General features: G+C 38.3%; 1 protein-coding gene across 1 annotated transcript in view; it reads left to right on the top strand.

Moving 5' to 3' along the window:
• Nucleotides 1-15,470, top strand: part of MAP3K5 (mitogen-activated protein kinase kinase kinase 5) — a 208,598-nt gene that overhangs the window by 132,430 nt on the left and 60,698 nt on the right. The window contains exons 11-12 of the mRNA XM_060240022.1: nt 5,884-5,991; nt 10,626-10,675. Coding sequence (XP_060096005.1) covers nt 5,884-5,991; nt 10,626-10,675 — 158 coding nt within the window. The remainder of the gene's footprint in view (nt 1-5,883; nt 5,992-10,625; nt 10,676-15,470) is intronic.

Raw genomic sequence — 15,470 nt, 5'->3', positions numbered from 1 at the left:
TTGTGAACTGACAGAGACTGACCAAGAGAGAGATCTTGGGGTCATGGTAGATAACTCACTGAAAATGTCAAGACAGTGTGCGATAGCAATAAAAAAGGCCAACACCATGCTGGGAATTATTAGGAAGGGAATTGAAAACAAATCAGCCAGTATCATAATGCCCCTGTATAAATCGATGGTGCGGTCTCATTTGGAATACTGTGTGCAATTCTGGTCACCGCACCTCAAAAAGAATATTATAGCATTGGAAAAAGTGCAGAAAAGGGCAACTAGAATGATTAAAGGGTTGGAACACTTTCCCTATGAAGAAAGGTTAAAATGCTTGGGGCTCTTTAGCTTGGAGAAACGTCGACTGCGGGTGACATGATAGAGGTTTATAAGCTCATGCATGGGATGGAGAAAGTGGAGAAAGAAGTACTTTTCTCCCTTTCTCACAATACAAGAACTCGCGGGCATTCAATGAAATTGCTGAGCAGTCAGGTTAAAACGGATAAAAAAAGGTACTTCTTCACCCAAAGGGTGATTAACATGTGGAATTCACTGCCACAGGAGGTAGTGGCTGCTACAAGCATAGACAGCTTCAATATATATATATAATATTTTTGGCCACTGTGTGACACAGAGTGTTGGACTGGATGGGCCATTGGCCTGATCCAACATGGCTTCTCTTATGTTCTTATATAGAGCTATTGTCTGCACTCTACCAACAGCTCAAATCAGATCTGCACCATAATATAACACAGAGGGTCCAGTAAAACTTCATAAAAGTTGTTAACATTGGCACATAATGGGCAGGAGAAAAAAAAGGGGAAATGAAAAAGAAACCTGAGAGAAGAAACCTAAGAGCAGAAATAATAAAATGCAAACGTTTACATAAAGAGGAAGCCCAAGTGAGGGGAAAAGAAAGGGAATAAAAAAAAATCAGATAAAAGGGAAGCTGAGGAAGGGGGAGAATCACACACACACATACACACACAGAGAAAATCCAGCACAGTGCAAAAGCAGAGGGAAAATTTAAAAATACAGAAAGATACAGAAAGCAACAAAACACGGAGGAACCTAAGTACGAGGGAAGAGGAAGGAATTTTTTTAAAGACACAAGAAAAGGGGGATTAGAGAGAAAATAAATGCAAAGCGACACAGATGGGAGGGAGAGAAGGGATAGTTCAGTCCCAAGCAGCACTGCACACTGCTCTCTCTGCCAGCTCCCCTCCTTGCCTGTTCTTCCCACCCCATGCTCACTCAGGCTGGCCAGCTTGGTTTCAGACTGCAGAAGTAGCACCACTGGGGATATAAAGAAGGGAGCAAGCTTGGATGGGAAGAGGAAGGAACGGCTTTTTTTCTCCATTCATACATAGGATGCAGCAGGACCCTTGAGAGGTGAGGAAACCAGCAGGCTTTCTTTTCCTATGCTTGCTAGCTGGGTAACTTCTGTTCTGGGCTGGTAGCTGGGATAAGAAGAAGTCCACAGTTTTAGGCAGGAAAAGACGGGCTTTTCTTTCCAGGCGCATGCCAGCTGGCTTGTTCTCTACCTGGGCTGCAGTTGTTGAGTTCAAGAGGAAAGAAATGTAGGCTTTAGCAGGAAGGAAAGGACTTTTCTCTCCCATACTGGGGTTCTGAGCTGTAGCAGTGCTCAGCAGGAGAGCAACTGTGTTACCTTGTGCTGTGGAGAACTTTGCTTTCACCTTCCCTCCTTCCCAGGCCTGAACAGGTTTGAATGGGGGTAACAGCAAGGGTCAATGGCAACTTGCTTTGTTATGCAGCAGAGATCCGTCTACTGTTATTTCAGCTGCTCTGAATGCCCGATCTGACCTCCCAATGGCCAGTCAAAAGTCTTGCTGAGGAAATGTTCACCTGGCCCCACCCACTTTCTAAAATCACTTGGCAGGGACCACAAAAAGTGTCCACAAGCATCATTGCTCTCACAGGCAATGTGTTGGGGGCTCCTGCTCTAGAGAAACACCTGTCAAGAAAGTTCTCTTTTTAAGAAAATTATTTTGTATTCCAAAGGAAACATCAAATATCAGATTACCAGAGGTAAAAACTATTCTTCCTAATATTGCAAGTAAGGCACAATCTCAGCAAGATAATGAGATTTTGTTTAAAACAATTTTAGTCCAGTAACATGATAACAATCAATCCTTGCATCATTAATTACTTCTTTTTAACTATCCCATATATTACTTTTCTAACCCCTCCTCCCCGTTACTTGACTCCCGCCAGTGTTATATACTTAAAAATTCTAATATTTAAAAGTACCCTTAACTAAAAAAACAAAAAATTCTATTTTTCTTTCTTTTAAAACTTATTCATTATCAAAAATTCTCCAATGTCCTTTTATTTTCCACTCTTTTTCTATATAACTTCTAAACTTCTTCCACTCCAATTTAAAAGCTTCTAGATCATAGTCTCTTAAAATTCTTGTCAATTTGTCCATTTCACTCCGTGTTATAACTTTTATAATCCAATCCCATTGCTCTGGTATTCTTTCTTGCTTCCACAACTGCACATACAATGTCCTAGCAGCTGAGAGCAAGTACCAAATTATTGTTCTATCTTCTTTTGGAATTTTTTCCGTATATAATCCCAATAGAAAAGTCTCTGCAACTTTCTTGATTTCATATCCCAAGATCCTTGACATTTCTTGTTGAATCATTTGCCAATACTTTTTTGCTCTTTCACAAGTCCACCACATATGGTAAAAAGAACCTTCATGTTTTTTATACTTCCAACATCTATCTGGCATCTTATTGTTCATCTTTGCCAACTTTTTAGGAGTTATATACCATCTATACATCATTTTTAAACAGTTTTCTTTAATACTTTGACATGTTGAAAGCTTTATAGAATTCTTCCACAAATATTCCCAATTTTCCATCTGTATTTCTTTATTTACATTAATTGCCCACTTAATCATTTGCAATTTCACTACTTCATCTTCTGTAGACCATTTCAAAAACAGTTTATATAGTTTTGAAACTAATTTTTCATTATCTCCAAGCAGAACTATTTCCATTTCTGTTTGTTCTGTTTGAAACCAATCATATTTATTATTGAACTCTTTCGCAGTTTTCAGTTCTATTTTACCGCCTTGTATTTTTAATAGTTGATTATATGACAACCACTTTTTCTCACCCACTTCAGCAGTACTTCTTCACCCAAAGGGTGATTAACATGTGGAATTCACTGCCACAGGAGGTGGTGGCGGCCACAAGCATAGCCACCTTCAAGAGGGGTTTAGATAAAAATATGGAGCAGAGGTCCATCAGTGGCTATTAGCCACAGTGTGTATATGTGTGTGTGTATGTGTGTGTGTGTGTGTGTGTGTGGCCACTTTGACACAGAGTGTTGGACTGAATGGGCCATTGGCCTGATCTAACATGGCTTCTCTTATGTTCTTATGTGTTAAAGAGGCTATTATCTGGCTGCAATATGGTCTGAACAAAAACAAAATATATTCTAGAGAGATTTCTCTTTGTCGTCTGATTGCAATTGAAATGGTAACATTCAAAATCACAGCTGGAGATTTGGAAACTGGGTCTCTGAACTACTTTTCAACTTGGATTAATAGACTGAGTTTGTTGACATTGCCAAGCGAATTGTTTTATAAAAAAGACATATTAAGTAGCATAAATTCTCTGAAGCAGAATCTTGGTTCATTAGCAGAGTTGATTAAGAAACAAATGGGAGCTTTTGTGCTAAAAGCTAGCAAAATCTCAAAATCTCAAATCTACATGAGCAGAGTGTTAAAGAGATCCTGGTGATGTCTGTGGAATTGGAAAGGGAGAGTGATCTGCTGGGAAACAAACAGAAGAAAACCAAAATGGAACCTTATGGCGCAGTTAAAAAGAAAGACTAGTAATCGAGACTGATTGAAGTTTTGTCGAGAGGAACAAATGGCGTGGAATTCTTCCTACTTTTACCGAGATTGATGACTGCATTAAGGAGAGAGAAGGTGCATCTCAACCAAAAAATCAAGATGTGGAAATTTTTCAGGAAGAAGGGTTTTTGAATTGTCTCTCTTTTCGTGGATAGTCAGATATGGAACTCTCAATAAGAACTGACATGCGATTTTAAATTCTAAGTGAGATTTTTGGATTATATTAAGTTGTTTCTCCTAAAGTAATATGGATATAAAAGCTAAGGACTGAAAAGTTTTGAAAAGAATTTTATGTAAAAAATAGTTAACTTAGATTAACTTTTAAGAAGGCAGACACATAATTATTTTGTAATTAGCAGATTTGTTCTTAATAGATAAAGGTATTTCTTATGCTCATTTTAATGACAATATTGTTTAACTAATAAGCTAGTCTGTATTTTTAAAATGGTTGAGTTAAGCAGGAAAAAATTAAGACGTGGAAATCTTTTAGGAAGAAGGATTTTTGAACTGTTGTTCCCTCTGTGGGTAATTAGATACGGAATTTTTAATAAGAACTGATATGTGATTTTAAAAGGGAAAGTGAGATCTTAAGGATGGAAAAGTTTTACAAAAAATGTTATATAAATAAATAGTTAATTTGGATCAATTGTTAAGAAGGCAGATAGAATTATTTTGTAATTTAGTAGATCTGAGTAGATGAGTTGAGAAACTGTCTATATTGAGAAAGATAAACTATTATGTTTTATTTTTAGCTTGTTAAGGATAAAGATATTTGTTTTAGATTGCATTAAGGAGAGAGTAGGTGCATCTTAGCCAAAAATCAAGATGTGGAATTTTTCAGGAAGAAGGGTTTTTGAATTGTCTCTCTCTTTCTGTAGTTGGATATGGAACTGTTAATAAGAACTGACATATTTTTAAAGGCCAAGTGAGATTTTTGGATTATATTGTTTCTCCTAGAGCAATATGGATATAAGAGCTAAAGGATTGAAAAGTTTTGAGAAGAATTTTATGTAAATAAATCGGTAACTTGAATTAATTTTTAAGAAGGCAGACAATATAATTATCTTGTAATTTGGTAAAGTTGCTCTTAATAGATCAAGATACTTGTATCTTAGGCTCATATTAATGACGATATTGTTAAACTAATAAGCTAGTCTGTATTTTTAATATGGTTGAGTTAAGTAGCAAAAAATCAAGACGTGGAAATCTTCCAGGAAGAAGTGTCTTTAAACTGTTGTTTCCTCTGTGGGTAATTAGATATGGAATTTTTAATAAGAACTGATATATGATTTTAAAAGGTCAAGTGAGATTTGGAAAAGTTTTACAAAAAATGTTATATAAATAAATAGTTAATTTGGATCAATTGTTAAGAAGGCAGACAGTACAATTATTTTGTAATCTGGTTGATCTGCTCTTAGTTTGTTTGTTTGGAGAAACTGTCTATACTTAGATAGATAAACTACTATGTTTTATTTTTAGCTTGTTAAGGATAAAGATATTAGTTTCATATGCTTATTTTAATGATGATATTGTTAAACTAACAAGTTAGTCTGTGCTTTCAATATGGTTAAGCTTAGCCAGCCAGTTCTGTGTTGAGACTGCTCTGACTCTTTTATACTTATATGTGTTGAAGAAGAATTGTTTAGACTTGCATTTCAAGTAATAGTTTAGTAAAAAATCTATAATGAAAGATAAAGATGGTAAAATATACGGGGAGAACCTCATACTTGCAGATAGAAAGAATTGGGTATTTTATTTGGAGGTAGAATTGTAACTGATATATTTGCATTCTTCTTTGTTTCTGTTTTTCCCACTCTGTATACACCCCTTCCCCTCTTTAATGTATCTATGCTTGTGCCTTTTCTTTTTGTAGTTAAAATCAATAAAAATTATAAAATCCGAAAACTCTGGAAATGTCTACATCTAAACATTGAGCTTTACATTGTGGGGGGAAACTTGACATTGTATCAATTTAGCAGTATTCTCTATATTTCCCCCCCAAGGTTTTAATACTGGAACCTACAAAAATCTACCAGCCTTCATATCTCTCCATCAATAGCGAGGCTGAAGAGAAGACAGTCTCTATCTGGCATGTTATGCCTGATGATAAGGTAAGCCAGCTCCACATTGTTTATCAGAATGAAGGGTGGATTCTATGCGTCCCTTTTCAACAATTGTGATACTGCATTAGTAGGCCACAGAGTTCTGCACAACTAACAGATGGGCATAGTGAAGGCATATCACACCACAAAGTAGAGCTGTAGCTTTTGTGTCCTATGTGCAGGCTGCTACCACCTGACAGTTTGAAGAATGGCTTATTTGAGAAATGTAGAGGCAGCTCCTTTCTCTGGGGAGATGAAAAGTTGGATACTCTGGATGTAAATACTAGGCACCTCCCTTTAGATCTCTGTTGTGTCCTTGGCAAAAAGGGTCCAGAGAAAAGGATTATACATAGAAGATATTATGCTTCTCAGATGTGTAATTAGCCTTTTTAAAAAGAGTGTACCCTCCAAATGTAAAGTAGGCCTACTTTACCACATAACTGTCTTGTCAGAAAACCAGGATTGTCTCTATCTTCCTGGTGATGTACATTGTAGCAAGCCATGGGATAGATCTAACCATCTTCCAGAGTCTTGCTGCAGCCCAAGGAACCTTCCTCTATTGGAAAAGCTAATTAGGTTGAAGTCAGTCTCCTTAGGCTGGAGGAAGTCTTCAGACTATTCTCAGTGGAGTGAAAGGATAGGGGTAGGATCCACCCCCATGACTGTAAAGTGTGAAATGGCTTGATGTAAAACCAAGTGGTGATGGTAGTATTTATATCCCGCCCGTTCTATACAGACTCAAGGTGGCTAACAGCATAAAATAGACAGTAAACAAGCAATACTAAAACAATAAAAACAATCAGATAAATGACAATGGTGCTACTTCATGTATTCAGGCGAATCATGTAATATTTTCCTTCTCATGCGCACAGATCCTAGGCAGTTAGTAATAAAGCGCGATAGATCCAGATGTGGTGGCAGCCCTCTCCCATTAGATGTTATATGCCATCTGAAACAGTTCAGTCTTGCAGACCCTGCAGAACTGCAATAAATCCCACAGGGCCCTGATGGCTTCTGGGAGGGTGTTCCAAAGTATTGGGGCCACAACCGAGAAGGCTCTTGCTCTGGTGGAGTTGAGCCTAGCCTCCTTTAGCCCAGGGACAGCCAAAAGATTTTGAGAGCTTGATCGCAGTGCTCTCTGGGGTACATGTGGGGCAAGGCGGTCCTGCAGATAGGTAGGTCCTAGGCCATATAGGTCTTTGAAGGTTAATACCAGGACCTTGAAACGGATTTGGTACACAACAGGCAGCCAGTGTAAGAAGAGATCACAAGTCTAGAAGTTTTAAAAGAATTATTATTGTTGTTAATTAAATGGGTTGAGGGGAAACCAGGAAGCACAAGAATGTTTTTAAATCACTTCTGAAGTACCTCAAATCCTTAAATTAATATTGCTTGTGTTCTTTGTTTTTCTTCTACAGGTGACTGTAGCAGAAAACTGGTTTTAGCTGTTTTGTAGCAATTTATAGAAAATGTTGTATATAATTCATGTGCCTACTTTTCATATTTATTTATATAAGAAGCATATATGCCACATCTGTAACAGACCTGCTCAGTGTGCTCACATAGTGAATGCAGTAAAATCATAAAATCAACAAAGCAGAGTAATATTAAAACAAGCCATGGAAACAACATTAAACAGCTCAAAATGATAGCCATAAAACAGTGGCCAGGCTAGAAGCAAAACATTAAAAAAACAGCTTTAAAAGATGAGCCAACAAATGTTAGATGTATTCATGTTTTGCTGTGGAGTAAATACAATGGCAAAACCAAGTGAGGATAAGCAAATTCTTGTGTAGATGTGCATAGTTTTCAAAATCAATCAGCTTGGCAAACATCCTACCTTTTGAATATAAATGAACACAAACTCTAAAGACAATGCAAACATGGCCATATGTCTGTTCTGGCAGAGTAAACCTTTATACCATTTTTTTCCTCCAAGAATGTACTAAGAGCAATTATCCATTACCTGTATCCATTAATCAATCTCTTTAAGCTGGAGTTCTGACTTCATTAGCATTATGAAAGCAAAACAGAGCAGAATGAAGCATCTGTTTATATCTGTCTGTTTAATGTATTGCAGAGAGGCATACAGTTTTTTCCTTGTAGTACTCCATCTTCTATTTTCCTCCAGCCAAGCCAAGTACTTTAAGGAGTATCCTTAAACTTCTCTCTAGTTGAGTGTTTACTAATGCTGGTATGCAGAGGTCGTTTTGTAGAAAAGTAGGTGGAGGAGCTCATCCAGGAATTGTTATGCAGCTGCACATATTATTCAATGGACAAGGAGGTGGAACTCTCAGAAGGAGGAGGCGGAACTCTCAGAAAGGTTCAGGAGCTGCGCTCCTGTGAGCTCCCACTGAATCTGAGGCCTGCTGGTATGGCTTTGTAGTATGCTACATGTGGCAGTGCTGATCATCAGATTTACTCCAGCAACGCTTGATAGCACAAGATTAAAAGCAATATAGCTGTATACAAGACCCAGGAAATACTTAGAGTGCCTAACTGTACTTGACATTTGAGTCACATGTTGCCCTCCTTGAGGTTTTATCCATTTCTATAAAATACAGCAATCTTGTTCAGGGCATTGGGGAAGGAATCATTGCCTGGTGGGTGCTTGTCTCTCTTGTTCCCCCCTCCCTGGTAAGAAAAACTTGGAAGATTTTCGTTGAAGAAACCACTGAAGAAGAACAAGTAAAAAGCTCCTCTCCCACGAGCACCCTTTATGTGGGTCTTCATAGCTATATTATAACCTCCAGCGCTGCATTTTGCTTTTCTAAAAATTACACATATTACTTGACTTCATGTGTACCTTGGATCTAGAGTCCTAATGAAAACAAACCACAAAGTCCTGGGCTTGTATGCGCCCACAGTTGTCCTCTCATGAGTAGGTAGCTGATTAGGAAAAACTTGATTTTGTTGTATCATCTAAATCAGGCAAAATGACAAACTCCAATATATTGCCTTGCTAACAAACCAAGAATTCTAAAACACCACCCCCCTCTGCCCCCATTTTAAAAGTTTTGGTTTGTAGGCATGAGAATGAATTTGTTGGTCATTTCTCCTGCTCCAGATGTCGCAATAACTTACCGGTTGTTCCTGCCCACTGATTCTTCAGTTTTTCCAGCTGTGTACAGAGGGAGGGAATCCAGCTTATTCTCATAATGAAGAAAACAAAATTTGTTCATGTAGCCGTTGGATGAAATTCTACCACAATGGTAGTATCATCCATGAGCAGAATGAATTTGTGAAAGCAGATATCCCTCTTCCTTCCCACTCAGCATCCCCTGTGCTGAGCTGCTCAGAGGATGGATAGGATAAAAATATGGTAGACAGTCCCCAAAAGGTGTTGCTGAGGTCCTCTGAACAAAATGCCAAATGGTATTGGTGGAAGGCCTGTAATAAAGAGGGGAAAGAGGATGGAATCATCCTCACCATTTATTCTTGACTAGTAGAATAAGACCACAAGCACAAGAGAAAACAGAATTCCCCTTCTTAATACTACACCCCTTCTACTTAGTATATTGTTGAGGGCAAAAGCCTTTTCAAGGCATGCAGTGTGATGCTTGTGCAGTGCTTTCCATGTACCGATGATAGGATCCAAGCACTTGTGGTTTACCTTGTTCACATCCACACAATTGCCTGAGGTTTGTTAGTGTTACTCCCATTTTCAGGATGTGGAACTGAGTTTGCCTGGCTACTATTATTTTGTTGGAAAGATATCTGAATTTAGGTCTGAGGACGAAGACTGCTTTGTCCTTTGAACCATACTGACGTCTTAGTTCAGCATGACTCATTGGCTGGAATCTCTCATGGGCAGGAAGTCTTACAATTCACTTGCGTAGACCAGACTGCTGACTTTTCCTTGCTTTTGAACAAGCTTTAGATTATTCTGTAGGTTTTGATAGCACAAGATTTTCTGGCTTTTCACCTCTGAGATACAATACCTGGTAGCAGCTGAGTTTAATATTTCTACTGTGTCGACTGTGCATTTAATTCCTGACACTTGGTCTGAAATTGGCTTCTGAAATTTTTTAAAAAAATTTACTTTGTGTAGTAAGCAAAGAACAGATGTCAGTTTTGAACAGCCCCCTTAAAATGTTTACTCCAGTGGACTGAGAATTTGGCAGAATCACTAGGAAAATTGTTCTTTTCTATTTAAATCCAACTGCCTGGGAACATAACAAGCTAAAGAGGTCAAATAAATCTGCAAAAAACTAGAAGTGCAGAATTGTTGGAGCAGGCTGGGCATTTTGATTTTTTTTTAAAAAAATCAATTTAACCCCTTCGCTGCTGTATTAATTTTTCCAGCACAATACTAATGAATATAAATAGCATCCAGATCTACAAAGAAGCTCCTGGTGCAGGATTATAAATTGGAAATGATTGCCTTGTTCTAAGGGATATAGTATAAGAACTGAGAAAAATAGAGGTTTAGAGAGAAAGAAAGCTAGTTATGTTTCAGAGGCTTAGAAAAAGTTGGATACTAGGAAGATATTTGTATAAGTTAGTGTTTTTCTGAAGGTGACTTGTGAAATTATAAAAATGATAAGTATAGTGGAAAAAATAACCTGCAATCATTAATGGTTTGAAGTGCCAGCTAAAACATACCATATAGTTTTATACTTTTGCTGGTTTCCATGTTACAGAAAGGCATTCATGAATGGAATTTCACTGCTGATTCTATAAGAGGTGTAAGGTAAGGTTATTTTTTTCCCTATCTACCTGTCACTCCATCACAGTATTATCCCTTCCTTCTCTTATGTTGTTATTGCAACAGCTCTGTGTGATAGGTTAGACTGTGAGATGGAATCAAACTAAACAAGGTCCCGGAAGATATGTGAAGGGCTCTCCAACAGATTGTAATTATAGTTGTGTGGCGGGGGTTAGAATTTGAATTGGGACTGTTGAACAGGGGTAGTATCTCTTTCTTGCATTTTCTTCCTGATTTTCTGGCCCAGAGCTATTCACCTTGCTGGGAGGCAACATACAGGGAGACTTCATTCTTCCTCCCCCCCCCCCCCCCGGTGGAAAACTGGAGTCTGGTTGTGTTCTGCTTACTGGTTCCATATATTTATATGACAAAGACAATGACATATATCTTTGATACTGTGCAAGTATTGGCACTCAAGTAGAAAATATTACATAGGGTGACATACTTGGAAACAGAACTTTTGAAGGAAATGTTAATGGGAAGGGAAAGGGAAAGCAGCCATATGGGAACACCACTGTGCATTGAGAAGAACAGAAAGCTGAATCACTCCTATAGAAATAGTAACATCAAAACCCTTCTGTATCTTCAGCAGAATTAAGAGGAAAATCTAGTCCTACCTTGTACTGCTTTAGGGTGCAGGATATGTGTGTGGGGGGAGGGGGTAATTGCAAGACTTATTTATTCATTTCATTTATACACTACAAAGAAGAGCTTCTTGGCTGCTTTTTAAGATTTAAAAATATGCTGGGAAACCTGATCACACATCTCCTGCTTAACGCATATTTTGATCCTAAGAATCTATATCACGCTGTCTTCAGACTCTGTAAACAACACTGTTGACACACAGTAGATTGAATATTATTTATGCAGGTTTTTAATATTTTGGAATGTCTAATAAAAATGCATCAAATGTATGTAGTTGTTAAAACTAGAAGAAGTTAATGCCTGATACTGGGAGAGTCCATTTCATACCTAGAGTAGTGCCCCCCGGGACTGAGATGTTCAGGGTATAGTACCAGCATGGATTTTAGAAAAGCATATGATATGAAAGCACTGCCTTCATTTTAAAGATTTTAAAATCCTGTTTATAAACATTGGTTGGCAAACCTTTTGCTTCACAGAATTGCTTTAGGGGAGAATCTCATGCTAAGCAATGACTAATGCTGGTGATGACTGGCTGAGAAAGACATTTTCTTTAAAAGTACTATTCAAAGCAGCTTGCATAATCATAGTTAACATTAACAAAGTACATGCCTTCAAAAACCTGAAGGCAGTGATTAAGAAACAGAATTTCTAGGGCTTCTTAACTATGGTGCCAAATCCTGAACCATGTATTCTTGAATATCAATATATCTGTAGCACTTGAACATTGAGTTTCAATTGTATAGTGCTTGTCTGCATTTTAACTTTTAATATTTGCAGTTTGGTTCCTCACCACTAAACTGGAAGTATTTGAAAGCAGAATTTGTAAACTTTGGTTAACTATTCGGTAGATTACAGTACTTAGATGCACCTTTGCGCTGGAGGGGAGAGTGACACATTCTCCCCTTGTCTTAGCTGCAGGCTTTCTGATGATAGAAGGCCTTCCAAAGCAAGTCTTGAGAGAGTTCAGGCATCTCACAGATCACTGCATAATCACACAGGTGGCTGATGTTCTGTGCGAAGATGTGGTTCTCTCCCTGTTTGGAGTCCTGGGATCTCATTGGATCACACTGCACTGTGGTCCTTCTTTTTTGTCCAAAAATAAGAACATAGGGTTGGATCCAATGAAATGTAAATTGAATGAATTCATAGGTGAGATCTCTCGCCCTCCTAAATCTTCCAAAAGGTCACTCCTGAGGGTCAGGGGACCCTCAAGAATAGAAAGGAATGCTGCACAGGGACTCCATGATGTAATTTGTTCTTATGCAAGCCCTTCCAGGAATGATGCAAGAGTTGTGCAGGAGCGGGAGTCTCAGTTTCTACTGATTCCTCTTCCTTGTTGCAACTTCCCAGCGTGTTCCCAACAGTGATCTGACCTTCATGAGTAGCTTTTCAGGATGTTGTAGGTGGAATGAAAGAGGCATTATGTGAACTCATTGCATTCCTGATTAATTGGATTCAGCTCATCGGCATTTTATAATCAACTTCAGAACTGCTATTCTTGTATAGAATCCAGAAGTTAGCATTGATGCAAGTACATGATAAGTGGAGTATTTGGCCACATTTTCATCTTTGTATGTAGGTCACTGTTATTTGAATGATCTTAGGTAAACCATGCACCATTTTTAAAAGCCAGTTGACAACACTGTTTGGAAGAAATATCAACAACTGTTACTAGTCACAGAAGTTACTTCATCATTTGTAAAAATCTGGTGTTGAGATCAGCTAAGTCATAGCCGTGGGGAATAAAGAGAGATATTGGACATTACTCCAATTTAATATGAAATAATAACCAAAAAAAGAAAGGAAAGGAAAGAAATGTTTGTTATACTGCAGTTCAGCTTCAAGAAATGTTTTACATTTTTCTGTTTTAGAATCAGCTGCTGATTCCAAATGTGTAGCGGTTTAGAGAGCAGAAATTCTTGTTATTCACTTCTTATTCCTTTTCAAAAATGTTTCATAAAATTAACTATCAAGCAGCTGTTGTTCAGCTGTGGTGCTTTTATTTTTTTAATTGAATAATCGTACTTTAAAGTTTGTACTATAGTGCCTTCAGATGGCTCCTTGCATTTCAAAATGCACAAAGATTCCTGTTGTAAGAAATAAGGGAATGGCTACAGACCTAATTTAGGATTAGAGTCTGATCTGAATTTGTTATAGGCTTACCAGTCCCCAGGTCTGGGTGGGGGATCCCCCAGTTTTACAGGCTCCTCCCTGGCTGGTAGGAGGAAGCCCTACTTTAACAGCCAGGATTTCCTTTAGATCTCAAGCAGGGTGGAAGCTTGCAAACTGCTTCTGTTTTGAAAGGGTGTGTATGCAGGGGGCTGAGCAAGGAGGCAGAGCCACATATGTGAGAGAGGAAGACAAAGAGCCCAGTCCCTCTGTTAATTTTGCATTGCTTTCAGAAGCTGTTTGCGATAGTAAAGAGATAGTAAAGAATTAGCTAGAACCTGATTATGAGATAGAGGAAAACTCCATCCCCTAGGCCTCTCTCTTCTTCAGTTGATTAAGATACAGCAGATTGTTACATTCAGCAACTCTGGTGAGTAAAGCTATCTATACCATTGCCCCAGTAAGATCACAAAGGTGTGGGTATGCAAACTATTTTGGCTGCTTTGTGAGTGAGTGTGTGTTTGTGTGTAGTGAGTGTGTTCACTTTCATTTAGCAGCTGTTGGGAAACAAAAAGCAAAAAAATTGTTGGAGGAAATGAAGACTGTATTCAGGGGAACTGCACTGCTATATTTTTTTAAAAATTGTTTCTTTGGAATGGGAAAGTCTCCTGGCTCTACCCTCGAAGTCTGGGCAGTCTTAATTTGTTAGGGTTCAGTCTTCAAAGAAAAGGCACAAGAGACAGAGACAAGGAAGCAGACACTGAGTCTGGGAACATAGGTGAATAGCTCAGAAAGATAAGGGTTTATCAGCAGTCTTTTAAAACAGGAACCATTTAGAAACATAAAATGCTGTTTCCCATTTATAGTAAAAATGGTATACTATTTTGGAAACATGTGTCAGAAAGAAGTGTGCCCTTCTAGCTATTTATGTAAATAAATGAGTTTCCTCTTAGGAGAACAGCATTTGTCACAAAGAACTGATACAAAATGTGATTAACTGAAGTTGTGTGTTCATCATGACGCAGCAGTATCCGTTATCATCTTTGGAAAGTGGTTTAAATTCTTTTTCTCTGCCAGCCAGTTTTGCTAAATCATAGAAACCTAGAGGCATAGAAACCTAGAGGCATATTAGTTTTGTCAAGCCTTTTCAATAAATGGTCTTTTGTGTAGATTCAGGAGGGTAGCTGTGTTGGTCTGAAGCATCAGAACAATGTTGGCACCTTCTAGACCAATAAAGTTTTATTCAAGGTATAAGATTTCATGGACATGCACACTTCTCCAGATACAATGAAATAGAAGTTACCAGTCCATACATATAGGTAGAAGGTGAGCAGTAAATTAGCATACAACTTAATGAAGATGTTTAACAGATTCAAGGACCAGTAACAAGCTGAGTTTATATGGTTTCAATTTGTTTGGGTTTAATTCTGGGGAAGAACATAGTGAAGGAAATAAATATGTCCAAATTAGAGATTGATGGGCAGATGTATCCTTAACTGTGGAATGCTGAGAGTAATTAACTGAGAACCTGCCATTGCGCTCTTATCTGTCTCCTCTCAAGCATGGAGGTGACCTTACAGTGGCATCTTCTTTGAAGTGGGGTGATCTCCCCTGTCCCCAGACCAGAGAGATACATTCCAATCTACCATTCCAAATTACATTACATTCCGCTATACATTACATTACAATCTACTATTTTAATCTCCTATTCCAAATAAAACAAAAACAAAAAAAGAGGATATATGTCCCTTTTGGTAGCACCATGGCGCAGAGTGATAAAGCTGCAGTACTGCAGTCCTAAACTCTGCTCACAACCTGAGTTCAATCCTGGCAGAAGCTGGGTTCAGGTAACCGGTTTGAGGTTGACTCAGCCTTCCATCCTTCCGAGGTCGGTAAAATGAGTACCCAGCTTGCTGGGGGAAAGTGTAGATGACTGGGGAAGGCAATGGCAAACCACCCTGTAAAAAGTCTGCTGTGAAAACGTTGTGAAAGCAACTTCACCCCAGAGTCGGAAACGACTGGTGCT

This window comes from Heteronotia binoei, chromosome 1, assembly GCF_032191835.1.
Source record: "Heteronotia binoei isolate CCM8104 ecotype False Entrance Well chromosome 1, APGP_CSIRO_Hbin_v1, whole genome shotgun sequence".
NCBI classification, from domain to species: domain Eukaryota; kingdom Metazoa; phylum Chordata; class Lepidosauria; order Squamata; family Gekkonidae; genus Heteronotia; species Heteronotia binoei.
The sequence above is the reverse complement of the archived record's forward strand: the minus strand, read 5'-3'. Positions and strand labels throughout refer to the sequence as shown.